This window comes from Rhinopithecus bieti, unplaced genomic scaffold (assembly GCF_001698545.2).
Source record: "Rhinopithecus bieti isolate Rb0 unplaced genomic scaffold, ASM169854v2 scaffold_19708, whole genome shotgun sequence".
NCBI classification, from domain to species: Eukaryota; Metazoa; Chordata; class Mammalia; order Primates; family Cercopithecidae; genus Rhinopithecus; species Rhinopithecus bieti.
Window position 1 is genome coordinate 139,017 of NW_016810765.1, and position 15,500 is coordinate 154,516.

A 15,500-nucleotide genomic window follows, 5' to 3' on the forward strand; every position below is an offset into this window, starting at 1 on the left:
ATGCAAATAGGAATTAACACATGATCCTCCAGAACGTGACAGTAAATTAAAACAATTTCCGATTCATCTTTGAACTTTTTTTTTTGTTTTTTTTTTTTTTGAGAAGAAGTCTCATTCTGTCACCCAGGCTGGAGTGCAGGGGTGCAATCTTGGCTCACTGCAACCTCCACCTCCCAGGTTCAAGTGATTCTCCAGCCTCAGCCTCCTGAGTAGTTGGGATTACAGGCCCGTGCCACCACACCCAGCGAAATTTTGTATTTTTTAGTAGAGACAGGGTTTCGCCATGTTGGCCAGGCTGGTCTCAAACTCCTGACGTCAGGTGATCCACCTGCCTTGGCCTCCCAGAGTTCTGGGATTACAGGCATGAGCCAACGTGCCCAGCGTGAACTTCTTGATACATAATTCCTTTATTCCAAAATTAAAATATTAAAATTTCTGAACATCAGGAATGGTGCAGTTATTGAAAAATGTGAAGGCAGAAATACTTCAAACAGGCAGAAACCTGTTAGTAGAAACCCCATCTCTACTAAAAATACAAAATTAGCCAGGCGTGGTGGTGGGCGCCTGTAGTCCCAGCTACTTGGGAGGCTGAGGCAGGAGAATCGCTTGAACCCAGGAGGCAGAGGTTGCAGTGAGCTGAGATCCCGCCATTGCACTCCAGCCTGGGCGACAAAAGCAAAACTCCGTCTCAAAAAAAAGAAACCAGCAAAACAATTTGGGTTATTAGCAAACCTTGGCATGGGAGGTGTGCTCTCCATCTTGGAAATTAATCGTGCCAAAAGTATCTGTTGGACTTTTCATTGTGTGCTTTTCAACAGACCATTGTTCACTTTCTTTACCCTTGGCAGCTGAGATGGTCCAGGAATAATCTATCCCAGTATGGTCTCCAATCAGTCGGCCACAGTAACACCTTAAATTCAAGACCAAAAAAAACTCAACTTCAAAATAGAAAATAGATGCAATGTTTCTATCTTTTTCTAAAGCAATGTATAGATGCCATATGGTATTTCTTAAAACTTCACATTAAGGTTTATATTAGATTTCTAACATAGGACTGTCTTCTAAGTTTAGAAACACTATTAGTGGGCCTCTCCCTTGGCTGCACATTAGGATAATTTGGGGAATATTTTTTTTAAACGCAGGAATATTTTGGAGATATTAAAAGTTTGGTTCCAGTCCACTGCAATAAAGTAAATATGGCAATAAAACTGGTCACACAAATAGTTTGGTTTCCCAGTGCATATAGAAGTTATGCTGACACTACACTGTAGTCTATTAAGTGTTCAATAGCATTATGTCTAAAAAACAACGTACATACCTTAATTAAAATAATTTATTTCTAAAAAATGCTACCAACCATCTGAGCCTTCAGTGAGTTGTAATCTATGTGCTGGTGAAGGATCTTGTCTCAATGTTGGTAGTTGCTAACTAATCAGAATGGTGGTTGCTGAAGGTTAAGGTGGCTGGGGCACTATGTCTTAAAATAAGACAACAATGAAGTTTGCCACATTGATTGACTCTTCCTTTCACAAAAGATTTCTCTGTAGCATGTGAGGCTGTTTGATAGCATTTTGCCCACAGTAGAACTTATTTCAAAACCGGGGCAATCCTCTCAAACTCTGCCACTGTTTTATCAATTAGGTTTACGTCATATTCTAAATCTTTTGCTGTCATTTCTACAATGGTCAATCTTCATCAGTAGGTTCCATTTCAATGAATCATTTTCTTTGTTCATCCATAAGAAGCAACTCCTCATCTAATCAAGTTTTTTAATGAGATTCAGTCACACCCCTCAAGCTCCAGTTTTGATCCTAGATGTCTTGCTATTTCCAGCACCTTCTACAGTGACTTCCTCCACTGAAGTCTTGAACCTCTCAAAGTCATCCATGAAAGCTGGGATCAACTTCTCCAAAACTCTCATTAATGTTGCATTTTGACCTCCTCCTATGAATCACGAATGTTCTTAATGGCATCTAGAATGGTGAATCCTTTCCAGAAGGTTTTCAATTTACTTTGTCCGGATCCATCAGAGGAATCACTATCTATAGCAGCTAAAGCCATACAAAATATATTTCTTAAATAATAAGAGTTGAAATTCAAAATTATTTCTTGATCCATGGGCTGCAGAATGGATGTTGTGTTAGTAGGCATGAAAACAACATTCATCTCCTTGTAATATTTCCGTAAGAGCTCTTGGGTAACCAGGTGTGTGGTCAATGAGCAGAAATATATTTAAAGGAATCTTTTTTTTTAAGCAGTAGATCTCAACAGTGGGCTTAAAATATTCAGTAAACCATACTAAAAACAAATGTACTGACAATCAGGCTTTGTTGTTCCATTTATAGAGCACAAGTAGAGTAAATTCAGCGTAATCATTAAGGGACCTAAAATTTTGGCATGGTAAATGAGGGCTGGCTTTAACACAAAGTCACCAGCACTGGTGCTGATAGACTTGCTTGATCCAAGGTTCCTACAAACCTCCAATTGTCTCCTAACAAGAGAGTCAGCCTGTCCTTTGAAGCTTTGAAGCCAGGCATTGACTTCTCTCTAGCTATGAAAGTCTTAGATGGCATCTTCTTCCAACATAAGGCTGTTTGTCTACATTGAACATCTTTGTTTAGCCTAGGTACCTCATCAACAATCTTAGCTAGATCCTCTAAATAACTTGCTGCAGCTCCTGTGTTAGCATTTATTGCTTCACCCTGAACTTTTATATTACGGAGACTGCTTTTTTCTTTAAACCTCATGAACCAACATCTGCTAGGTTCAAACTTTTCTTCTGAAGCTTTCTCACCTCTCTCAGATTTGACAGAATTGAAAAGAGTTAGGACCTTGCTCTGGATTAGTCTTTCATTTAGGGGAACGGTGTGGCTGGTTTGATCTTCTATCCAGACCACTCAAATTTTCTTCATATCAGCAATAAAGCTGCTTCTTTTCTTATCAACTGTGCGTTCACTGGAGTAGCACTTATAGTTTCCATCAAGCACCTTTGCTTTGCATTCACAACTTGGCTAATTGTTTGGCATAAAAGGTCTAGCTTTCAGCCTATCTCAGCTTTCAACATGCCTTCCTCACTAAGCTTAATTATTTCTAGCTTTTGATTTAAACTGAGATATGTGAGACTCTTTATTTCATTTTGTTTCATTAAGTGGCCATTATAGGATTATTAATTGGCCTAATTTCAACATTGTGGCATCTCAAGGTAGAGGGAGGCGCAAGGAGAGGGAAAGAGACAGGATCGGTCAGTGGAATAGTCAGAACATATATAACATTTATCTAATTGTTTGCCCCATCTTATATGGGTGCAGTTCATGACACTCCAAAACAATTATAATAGTGACATCAAAGATCACCGATTAAAGATTGTCATAACAGATACAATAATGATAAGATGAAAAAGTTTGAAATATTGCAAGAATTATTAAAATGTGATGCAGAGACAAGAAATTAGCATGTGCCATTGGAAAAATGGCACTGATAGACTTGCTCAATGCAAGGTTCCCACAAACCTCCACATTGTACAAAATGCAATATCAGTAAAACACAATGAAGTAACACACATGAGGTATATGCCTGTACTAAAAATCTCTTGCATGCTCATGTTCATAGCAGCATTATTCTGAATATCCACAAAGTGGAAGCAACACAAATGTCTATCAGTGGAGCAGTGGACAAACAAAATGTGGTATATAAATACCACGGTATACGATTCAGCCTTAAAAAAGAAGAAAATACTGACACATGCTATAACATGGAAACACCTTGAAGACATTATGCTAATTAAAAGAAGTCAATCACAAAAAGATAAACAGGCCAAGTGTAGTGGCTCATGCCTGTAATTCCATGTTGGGAGGGCAAGGTGGGAGGATCGCTTGAGGCCAAGAGTTCATGACTAGCCTGGGCAACACAGCAAAACCCTGTCTCTACAAAAAATATAAAAATTAGCCCCGCATGGTGGCACAAGTCTGTAATCTCACCTACTAGGGAAGCAGGAAAATCACTTGAGCCTGGGAGGCAGAGGCTGCAGTGACCTGAGATTACATCACTGCACTCCAGCCTGGGCAACAAAGTCAGAATCTGTCTCAAACAAAACGAAAAGTAAAAATAATTTATCATTTTATGCATGATCTACAACGCGTTGAATAAAACTAACAAAATACAAATATAGAGGGAAAGACTTATAATTTAGATGAGTAAAAAGAACCTCTCTGACATTTTGGGATGGATGATTTAAAAAAAATTTACGTAAAAAAATAAATAAAAAGAGCCTCTCTAGGAAATCAGTTTGACATCAAGAGAGTTCTTATCTCTTCAAAATGAATATCGAGAGGCAGAGAAAATTTGTCATTTATTATAAATAATTGAGTACAGTTCCTACTGTGACTTTCACCTCACCTTGATTAATCAATCAACAGATAAGTTGATTCTGCTTAGCTGCCTGGATATTAAATTTCTGTTTTCTTTAGATTTCTTGTCAATACAAACAAGTCAATTTATGGCCCAGTATACGAATAGACATTTAAGGGGTAAATTGTTTGCTTCTTTTTTTTCCCTATAATTAAAGCTCATTCTCTTCTTAAAGCGAAATTCATATTTCTAAATTTATGTGCCTCCTTTGCAAGAAGGGCCCTATTATATTATTTTAAAGTTCTTGCTATACCTATCTAATTCTCATTTAAAACAATTACATTATTTTCTGGTATGAACTTCAGTGACCAATTTTTAAATGAGAATTAGATAGGTATAGCAGCAGGAACTTTAAAAACTGAAAACATTTTTCTTATTGAATTTTTTTTTTTTTTTTTTTTTTTTGGAGACAGAGTCCCACTCTGTTGCCCAGGCTGGAGTGCAGTGGCACGCACAATCTCTGCTCACTGCCCCCTCCACCTCCTGGATTCAAGCAATTCTCCTGCCTCAGCCTCCCAAGTAGCTTGGTTTACAGGGGTGTGTCACCATGCCCAGACAACTTTTTTGCATTTTTAGTAGAGACGGGGGTTTCACCATGTTGCCCAGGCTGGTCTTGAACTGTTGACCTCGGGTGATCCACCCACTTTGACCTTCCAAAGTGCTGGGATTACAGTCGTGAGCCACCACGCCCGGCTATTTTACAATATTTTTCTAAAATGCACACTTTTAAGAAGTTATCTTCATCTATTAAAATCTTCAGACCTGGGTTTGTTTACAAGTTCCAAAAAGCCTAGTCATCAATCCTATGAGTCTACAAACCACACATGGCTCCATGCACTAATTCACCATGACATTATTCCTTTCCTACCTTGAGTATACAGATGAGGTGTTCTGCAAGCTGACAATGGTCTTTTCACAATTAGATGCTATTATGTACCCATCATCAAGTTTTAACCAAAAATGGCTGACAATGTCAAGTATTAGCAAGGACATATTTCTTTTGTAAAAAAATTTTTTAAAATTATTATTAGCTTTAACATTCTCACTTTTAAAATTTTACTTTTAGTTTGAGATAAGTTCTTACTCTGTCACCCAGGCTGGAGTGCAGTGGTGTGACCATGGCTCACTGCAGGCTCGACTTCCCGTGCTCAATTAATCCTTCCACCTCAGCATCCCGTGCAGCTGGAATTACAGGCACGGACTATCACATCTGGCTAATTTGGGGTTCTGCCATGTTGCCCAAGCTGGCGTTGAACTCCTGGGGTCCAGCAATCCTTCTGCCTCGGTCTCTCAAAGTGCTGGGATTTTTAATCATTATTTTAAGATGTTAATTTGCATTCAATATTGTCAAAGGCAGGCTGGTCTGATGGTAGTAGATTATCAGAACTTACTAACATTAGTGTCACTAAAGTTGGTGTACAATCCCCCACTGCTAAATTTGACTGGCTTTAAATATATATAATATATATAGTCATATATCTATGTAGTCAAAGACAAAGTATACTCTAAACCATTGTCATTCTTGATTTTAAGGGCCATAAATAACTTTGTGTCTCTGATTAAAGTTATGAAGCCTACACTCAGGAATTCTGAAAAATAAATAAATAATGCAGTTATGAAGCCAGTCTCAAGAAATAATATATACGTAGTAGTAGTTCCCCCTTATCTTCAGGGCATATGTTTCAAGACCTCCAGTGGGTGCCCAAAACCTCAGACAGTACCAAACCTAATTGCTGTCAATCAGAACAAGTTTCTGTTCACGTCTTCCACCCACAAATGCAACAACTGTTTCATTTTAACTAAGCACTTATCAAAATTATGGCCCTGTGGCCACAATTTTGCAACTGAAGGTCCAGCAGTAAAACTAGCATGAATTTATTTTTCCTTCTTCACAATTTCATGGATAGAAGATGGGTTCATACCACAGATATTAGCAACTTCAGCTAACTTTTATTCTTACCTTATTAAGCTGAGAACTTTCACCTTTTCACTTAAAGAAAGCACTTTATGGCTCTTTGGCACATCCAAATTGCCTGCATCACTACTCTTGCACTTTGGAGCCATTATGAAGGGTGACTTGGATCCAAGTACTGCAACACCAAGATAGTCAACCTGATAACCCTGACAGCTACTAAGCCACTAACAGGTGGGGAGCGTCTGTAGCATGGCTAGGCCAGATAAAGGAATGATTCATGTCCTAGGCTAGACAAAGCAAATGGCAAGAGATTTTATCAGGCCACTCAGAATGGCACACAATTTTAAAACTATAAATAGTTTTATTTTGGGATTTTCTATTTAATATTTTTGGCCCATGAGAAACTGAAACAATGGAAAGTAAAATGGGAGAAAATGGAGGACTACTCCTTTCAAATTTCTAAACCTTCTTTAATTAAAATCGCATCCTGGTCCACAGTTTTCCCCAACTGCCCTGCCTCCAGCTAGATGGCAATGCCTGCAATGCCTCACCTGAGTCAATATTCTTCTTGACAGCTTTTCATTCTAAATTTCAGTGTCTATATTCTGATGCACAATTAATTGCATAAACTACGTAAGGTGCAGTATACATTAGCAAATGTTATATTTAACTTCTATATATCTGCTTATCTGATAACAAATATATCCAGTGAGAAGAAAAAAACGTAAAGAAATCTAGACAGGGCCAGAGCTCAATTTCCAAACTGTTCCAAAGAGACGACAGAGACAAATATATTTGAGTACAAGGTGGAGAAATGTAGCTAGCTGTTATGGACTGAATTGTGTTCCAAAAAATTCATATGCTGAAGCCCTGACCCCAATGTGACTGTATTAATTACCTCCTTAAAGTTAAATTAAGTTAAATTCAGCAGGGCGCGGTGTCTCACGCCTTTCATCCCAGCACTTTGGGAGGCCCAGGGGGGCAGATCACCTGAGGTCAGGAGTTTTAGATCAGCCTGGCCAACATGGTGAAACCTCATCTCTACTAAAAATACAAAAAATTAGCCAGGTGTGGTGGCAGGTGCCTGTAATCCCAGCTACTCGGGAGGCTAACACAGGAGAATCGCTTGAACCCAGGAGGTGGAGGTTGCAGTGAACTGAGATCGCACCATTGCACTCCAGCCTGGGCAATAAGAGTGAAACTTCGTCTCAAAAAAAAAAAAAAAAAGTTAAGTTAAATTAAGTCATAAAGGTGGAGGACTAATTTGATAGAAATGATGTCCTTAGAAGAGGGAGAGATCCCAAGGATGTGTGCACACAGAGAAAAACTATCTGAAGACACAGTAAGAAGGTGGCCATCTGCGAGCCAAGGAGAGACCACAAGAGAAACCAACCCTGCAAACAACCTGGTCTTGGATTTCCGACCTCTAGAACTGTGAAAAATTCATTTCTGTTGTTTAAACCATCTAGTTTGTGGTATTTTGTTATGGCAGCTCTAGATGACTAAAATCCTGGTTATATATAGAACAGTAGGTTGTACCTGACAAGCAGGGGTACCCAAAAACAAGAGCTGAAGCGCAGGCAGCTAGACCATAAACAGAAAGCATCTAGGAAGCGATGTGTCCTGGAGCAAAAGCACTGGACCAGGAAATGGCCAACGCCATGCAAATCCCTACTCTCCCAAAGCCTCTATTTCTTCAACTGCAGTAATGTAAGCATTGGTTGGACAACGTGGTCTCTAATGCCTTTCCTTTCCTTTCATTGTGTAACTGAGAACATGTAGCAATGCTCACTGAGCAGGACCCTGCTCTGAAAGAGCTGATCAGTGGGCTTAGGATACTTATTGTGCAGCTACTGTACTGAGCAGCATGTCAGGTAGCACATGGTGAGAAGTTACAGGGGAAACAGAAGTGTCTACAACTTACAGTCTCTTCAGAGAACTAGAACAGGGCTGGGCGCAGTGGCTCACACCTGTAATGCCAGCACTTTGGGAGGCCAAGGCAGGCGGATCACTTGAGGTCAGGCATTCTAGACCAGCCTGGACAATATGGTGAAACCCCATCTCTACTAAAAATACAAAAATCAGCTGGGCGTGGTGGCATGTGCCTGTAATCCCAGTTACTCAGAAGGCTGAAGCATGAGAATCACTTGAACCTGGGAGGCGGAAGTTATAGTGAGGCGAGATTGGGCCACTGCCCTCCAGCCTGGGCGACAGAGGGAGACTCCGTGTCAAAAAAAAAGATAACCAGAACAAGCACAGGTGATGAAAACTTCAGTATATGCAAAAACCAGTGTAAGGCCAGGCGTGGTGGCTCACGCCTGTAACCTCACCACTTTGGGAGGCTGATGTGGGTGGATCACATGAGGTCAGGAGTTCGAGACCAGCCTGGCCAACATGGTAAAACCCTGTCTCCACTAAAAATACAAAAATAATCCAGGTGTGGTGGCATGTGCCTGTAATGCCAGCTTCTTGGGAGGGGAGGCAGAAGAATTGCTTGAATCTAGGAGGCAGAGGTTGCCGTGAGCAGAGATTGCACCATTGTACTTCAGCCTGGGTAACAAGAGTGAAACTTCATCTCAAAAAACAAAACAAAACAAAACAAAACAAAAAGTCAAAGTAAGAATATTGGGGTTCCATATGGAAAGGTTCTTAATGTAAAGGGAGGCACAGTAATCATAAAGGACAGCATATACATAATCAGGATCTACTAGTTAGAATGGTGTCATCTGACCATCTTTTGGGACAAGGGTCACCCTTCAAAATGAAGCAGCATCTATTCAAACACAAGACAAATAATGATTCATCTGCCTGGCTTTTTCTCCGCAGAACATAAATTTAGGTAACCACATCTGGAGAAATAACTCATTATGCTTTTATAAGGCAGTTCTTTAGTGCAAACCAACTTTCAGATTAAGTATATTTCTATTCTAATTATCTATTTGATTTGAGTTGACATTTTATTCTTTTTTTCCCCCAGTTCATTAAATTGTAGCAAGGTCCCATAGAAGAAACAGATCTCCAAAATTAAAAACTATGTATTTATGTTTGTCCCTTTAATTACAACTTTTGAAGTCTCAAAGAACATATCACCAACAAGTACTAAAAGTTCACTTTATATAAATGTCAATTCCAGGAGGGGGGTAAAAACAAAAAAGTTAATTCCCTCTCAAATTGTTTTATAAATTCAGTAAAATACCCATCACTCAGAGCATTTCAAAGCCATGTTAAGAACAAAACATAAAATTTAAAAAGAAAGAAAAAAAATCAAAATCTCAAAATATTTTTCAGGGAACATGACAAGGTGATTCTAAAATGTATATTATATCAGCCGGGCACGGTGGCTCACGCCTATAATCCCAGTACTTTGGGAGGCCAAGGAGGGCAGCCCACTTGAGGTCAGGAGTTCGAGATCACCCTGGCCAACATGGTGAAACCCTGTCTCTGCTAAAAATACAAAAAATTAGCCAGGCGTGGTGGCATGCACCTGTAATCCCAGCTACTCGGGAGGCTGAGGCACGAGAATTGCTTGAACCTAGGAGGCAGAGGTTGTATGAGCCAAGATTGTACCACTGCGCTCCAGCTTGGGCGACAGAGCTAGACTCTGTCTCAAAAAAAAATCCAAAACAAACAAACAAACAAAATATATATATATTATACAATCACTTATTGACAAAGAGATTTAGGATTATTTTAAAGTATTGCAATATAGTCCAGGTGCAGTGGATCCCAGCACTTTGGGAGGCTGAGGCAGGAGGATTGCTCAAGGCCAGGAGTTCTAGAATAGCCTGGACAACATAGCAAGAACCCATCTCTATAAAAAACAAAAAACATCAGCCAGGCACAGTGGTACATGCCAGGAGTTAGGCAGCTACTCAGGAGGCTGAGGAGTGGGGATCACTTGAGTCCAAGAGTTTGAGGTTGCAATGAGCTATGATTGCACCACTGCACTTCAGCCTGGGAAACACAGCAAGACCTTGCCTTTAAAAATTAGAATTTTTTTTTTTAAAGATAGTATTGCAATGTAGTGGAACTGCTTTTAAAACATACTATTTTAAATAAAATGTTTTCTTTTTCTTTTTGAGACAGGGTCTTGCTGTGTTGCCCAGGCTGAATGTGAACTCCTTGGCTCAAGCTATCCCCCATCCTCAATCTCCTGAGTAGCTAGGACTACAGGCATGTGCCCACCACACTTGGTTAAAATTTTCTTTCAATAAAATAAAATTTGTATAAATGCATAAAAGTCTTTTGAAAAGTAAAAACAATTTTTAGAAAGATAAATAAAGGATAGGAAACTTGCCCTATCAGATATCAAGACATATATTACAAGATTATAATAATGAAACAGAGTGGCATTTGACAAGTGTAAAAGTAGATCAAAAGTACTGAAAAGAAAGCTCAGAAACAAAGCCATAGACAGACGGAAATGTGGTATATAACACAGACAGCACCAGAAATGAATGAGACTAGGGGAGACTGCTCAGTAACTTGTATTAGGACATTTGGCTCTCCCTATCAAAAAAAATAAAACTAGTCTCAGCTAGGTGCAAAAATGACTAGTTTGTAAACATTTTTAATTTCTGAGAGGTATAAAAGTGGATGCTTTTCCAGTATTTTCACATTTAGTTATCTCTGAAGGTTGTGGGGTTGAGGTTTTGGAGGACATTGACAAGCAGAGTTTCTAAAGAATACAGTAGGAGCTAGGGAGAATAAATGAAGTCTTTTCTTTTTATTATATCCTTATTTTGCTTTGCATTTTATTAGATTTGTGCAACAGTAATTGTGGTTTTCACCATCACTTTCTTTCTTTCTTTCTTTCTTTCTTTTTTGAGACGGAGTCTCCCTCTGGAGTGCAGTGGCACGATCTCGGCTTACTGCAAGCTCCCGGGTTCAAGCCATTCTCCTGTCTCAGCCTCCCGACCAGCTGGGACTATAGACGCCCGCCACCACGCCCAGCTAATTTTTTGTATTTTCAGTAGAGATGGGGTTTCACCATGTTAGCCAGGATGGTCTCGATCTTCCTGGATGAAAGATGGAGACCATCCTGGCTAATATGGTGATTTGCATTTTAGCAAATGCAAATTTCAGGTGAATTTCAGGTTTGCTGAAATTCATATATCATGTTCCAAATATTCCATTATGGCATTTACCACATGTAATTACTGCAGCAACTATGATCTAATTAATACAACATTCAGTTTAGAACCAAAATACCTCAATTTAAATCTCAGATAGTAATATGCAATGTGTCTTATGGTACCTAGTAGACAGTGTGTACAATAATGGTAGCTATTATTATTATTAAACTATGAAGATAACACAGATTTCTTGAGAATCAAGACAATATATATATGTAAACCACTTTAAAACCATAAAGCACTATCAAATAAGGGACATTTGGTATAATGATAAATTATCCTTTATTAATCTTTCTTTTTTATGATTCAGAAGAACCTTATGGATTTAGGGGTTAGCACTGTGGTCATCAATTATATTTTTGGGCCAGGCACAGTGGCTTATGCCTGTAATCCCAGCACTTTGGGAGGCTGAGGTGGGAGGATTGCTTGAGTTCAGGAGTCCAAGACCAGCCTGGGCAACATAATAAGGTCTTGACTCTTATAAAAAATTCAAAAAATTAGCCCTGTGTGCTGATGTGTGCCTGTGATCCCAGCTACTTGGGAGGCTAAGGTGGGAGGATTGCTTGAGTCCTGGAGGTTGAGGCTTCAGTAAGCCAAGATCATGCCACTGCACTGCAACATGGGGAACACAGCAAGATCTTGTCTCAAAATGTGTGTGTGTGTGTGTGTGTGTGTGTGTGTGTGTGTGTGTGCGTGAAGAAGTATTAACAGGGAATTCTAGTTAAAATAATGGAAGAAAAGGTAATGTTCATAAAATAAGGGTCGCTCTAAGTTATTCAGAAACTAATATTCAGGACTTTTATTTCTTCCTGTCCCAGTCTTTCCGGAATGCCTTTTCTCAGAAGCTTTCTTTCAACAGTAAATTGAATATGAGAAGTAAAAGATGTTATAATCAAGTGTATCACATTTGTTTCTTATTGGGAGCTACAAAAAGAATAAAAGAAAGAAACTTTTATCGATATTTTAAAAACTGAATTATCACTGTCTTCTTGTGCACCATAATGAAGAAAACCGCATAAAAGCTACAATTCTGAGAATTTTACTAGAATCTAAGAAAAAGGCTGGCATAGAAGAAATAGCCATAATCATCCACTAACTTTTATCTACAAACCCACAATATAGAGACTGTTTTTTCACTTGCTAAAGTATACCATGCCTTAGAACATTCGTGGAATTAACAATCATTGATATTCTTCTTCAGTCTATGGGCTAGTAAAAGAGTAATTTCATCACTTTTTTTGAGATTCAAGATTATTGTGAAAATGATTTTTTTATTCACAGACACAAAATGAACCACCTGAATCAATTTGCATTCCAGTCACCACCACACGATGTCATAAAAGACGAAGGGGAAAAACAAGGTTATCCCGGCATACTATAAACTTTTTTTAAGCAGGTAAAATGAGAATTTCCAGTCACAAGACTTACAAATCATAGGTAATTCAGTAAGGGGGGGACTAGTAAATATTTAACAAAGGCAAGGAAAACTATTTCAGTCATCTCCAAAGAACTAGAATTTCGAAAACCTTACCATGCTACCCTTCGTAAGCACATAGTTATGAGTTCTAAACCTTAAAGGAATAAAAGGACAAATGCTCAAAATATCTAAAATAGAGTGGTTCCCTTACTTAAAATATTACTCTTCTATTTTCCTTTTAATTTATTTTTCCAAGGGCAATGTCAATCTTAATTTCACAGACCTGATTACCCAGAGGAATTTTCCATAGCCCTTTCTTCCCCTATCTTTCACTAGTTGCTTTTTTGACCTTCGTTCTACAAGTAGAGCTTCCAAAGCGTTGTCAAGAACTCGGTAGTCAAACTCAAATTATTCCATTTGCTGCCAATTATCTGCTCAATCCAAAAGACTATGGGCGCTCACCGGCAGCACACATACTAAAACTGGAATGATACAGAGAAGATTAGCATGGCCCCTGCTCAAGGATGACATGCAAATTCATAAAGCATTCCATAAAAATAAAGTCTATGGAAGGAAAATGGAACTGAAATTACCTGTTCGTCTAATCTGGGCACAGTGTAATGAAATACACCAGTCACTATTTTCCACAGATACTTTAGTTGAGGATAAGAAACACTCACAATATTTGGAATATTCAGTATTCAGAAAATGTAAATTATTGATTCCAATCCAGTGAAATGGATGTAACACTAGATATTTCTGTAATGTCTATCCCCCCATCAAGAGGAACAGAAGCATCAAGTAGAATGAAATCCACGACAATATTAACAGTGACGGCATTGAGAAAAACTTCTTTATACCTCATTAAATTCCTTAAACAGATATTTATCACTGGGCGCAGTGGCTCATGCCTGTAATTCCAGCACTTTGGGAGGCCAAGGTGGGTGGATCACAAGGTCAGGAGATCAAGTCCATCCTGGCTAACATGGTGAAATCCCATCTACTAAAAATACAAAAATTAGCCAGGCATGGTGGCAGGCACTTGTAATCCCAGCTACTCAGGAGGCTGAGGCAGGAGAATCGCTTGAACCCGGGAGGTGGAGGTTGCAGGGAGCTGCGATTGAGCCATTGCACTCTAGCCCGGGGGACAAGAGTGAGACTTCGTCTCAAAAAAACGAAAAAAAAAAAAAAAAACACAGATGTTTATCAAGAGCCTACTATGTGGCAGGCACTGTCACAGACACTGGAGTAAAAGTAAGGTACAAATTAACAAGGTCCCTGTTCTTCCCAGATTTTCTACAGTAATCATGTATTATTTTTATAAAGTGAAAGAAATAAACATTGAAAATTCTAACTTTATAGATATAATCAAATCTTCTAAACAAGTCATATTTCTAAAATTCTAATTTTATAGATATAATCAAATCTTCTAAACAAGTCATATTTCTAAGTTTCTATAAACAGTCCTCCAGGTAGTGTTGCTTTTAAAAGGAGAATGTAATTGAAAATGTTACCTGTGAGGATTTTTTGAGCTGGGTATGACTGTGCTACATTCTCTCTTGTCAAATACTCCTTTAATCCAGGATTTCTGGGACTAAAAAGAAAGTGTCATTATTTTATACTCAATTATGTGACAAAACAATGTAACCATAGTAGTTCGGGCAGGTAAGAAATACTCAAGTATCATGAACACTAATTAAAATGCCAAGATCAACCCCACACAGGCTAAGCATTTACCAGTTTCTATTACAGATAACATAGGCACAAATAAGCCAAATGTGAACATTAAACGACACACAAAGTGAATGTGTCCACGACCCCACTTTGAGTAACCAAAGCCCTACCTGAACAAACCCCTAGCAAGGAAGTAAAGATATAACTGATTTATCCTCTTAAATCTACCAAAAGTCACTTTTACATCTTGCACCATAATCCTATGGAATAAATACAAAGCTCCCAAAACTTCAAAATCTTTACCTATCAAGTCCCACTTTGGCAAAGATTTCACAGGAAACTGGAAAGAGTGTCTCTGACTTCAGCAAGATTCGATACACATTCTGCAAGCATAGTTTACCACTGGCTGTGTTGTTTCAGGTTGCACAGCCTATAACTGTCCCTAAATCCAAGTGAGACATTGATACCTACTCTTCCTCCTAATAAACTCTCTCCAATTCTACAGAATCCATGTCACAGCCAAGCTCCTCCATAAGCTATATTACAAGTCCAGTGGCAGAGGACACTGGATCGACTATACAGCCCAACTACTTATGAGCCTGGCCTCGTCCTAATATAAAAATATGTTGGCTCTAAATGGTATAAGAATATGTGTCCTAGCTGGGCATGGTGGCTCACACCTGTAATCCCAACACTTTTGGGAGACCGAGGCGGGTGGATCACTTGAAGTCAGGAGTTCGAGACCATACTGGCCAATATGGTGAAACCCCGTCTCTACTAGAAATATAAAAAATTAGCTGGGCATGGTGGCCGGCAACTGTAATCCCAGCTACTTGGGAGGCTGAGGCATGAGAATCGCTTGAACCTGGGAGGCGGAGATTGCAGTGAGTCGAAATCGCGCCACTGTACTCCGGCCTGGGTGGCAGAGCGAGACTCTGTCTCAAAAAAAAAA

General features: G+C 39.0%; 1 protein-coding gene across 1 annotated transcript in view; it reads right to left on the bottom strand.

Annotated features, from left to right (window-relative positions):
* Positions 1–723: 723 nt before the first annotated feature.
* The window catches only part of LOC108542620 (transient receptor potential cation channel subfamily M member 6-like), a 64,609-nt gene continuing 49,832 nt past the window's right edge, over positions 724–15,500 (bottom strand). Inside the window, exons 2-3 of the mRNA XM_017892693.1 lie at positions 14,389–14,468; positions 724–910 (exon numbers count right to left, since the gene is read on the bottom strand). Of these exons, the coding sequence (XP_017748182.1) occupies positions 724–910; positions 14,389–14,468 (267 nt within the window). The remainder of the gene's footprint in view (positions 911–14,388; positions 14,469–15,500) is intronic.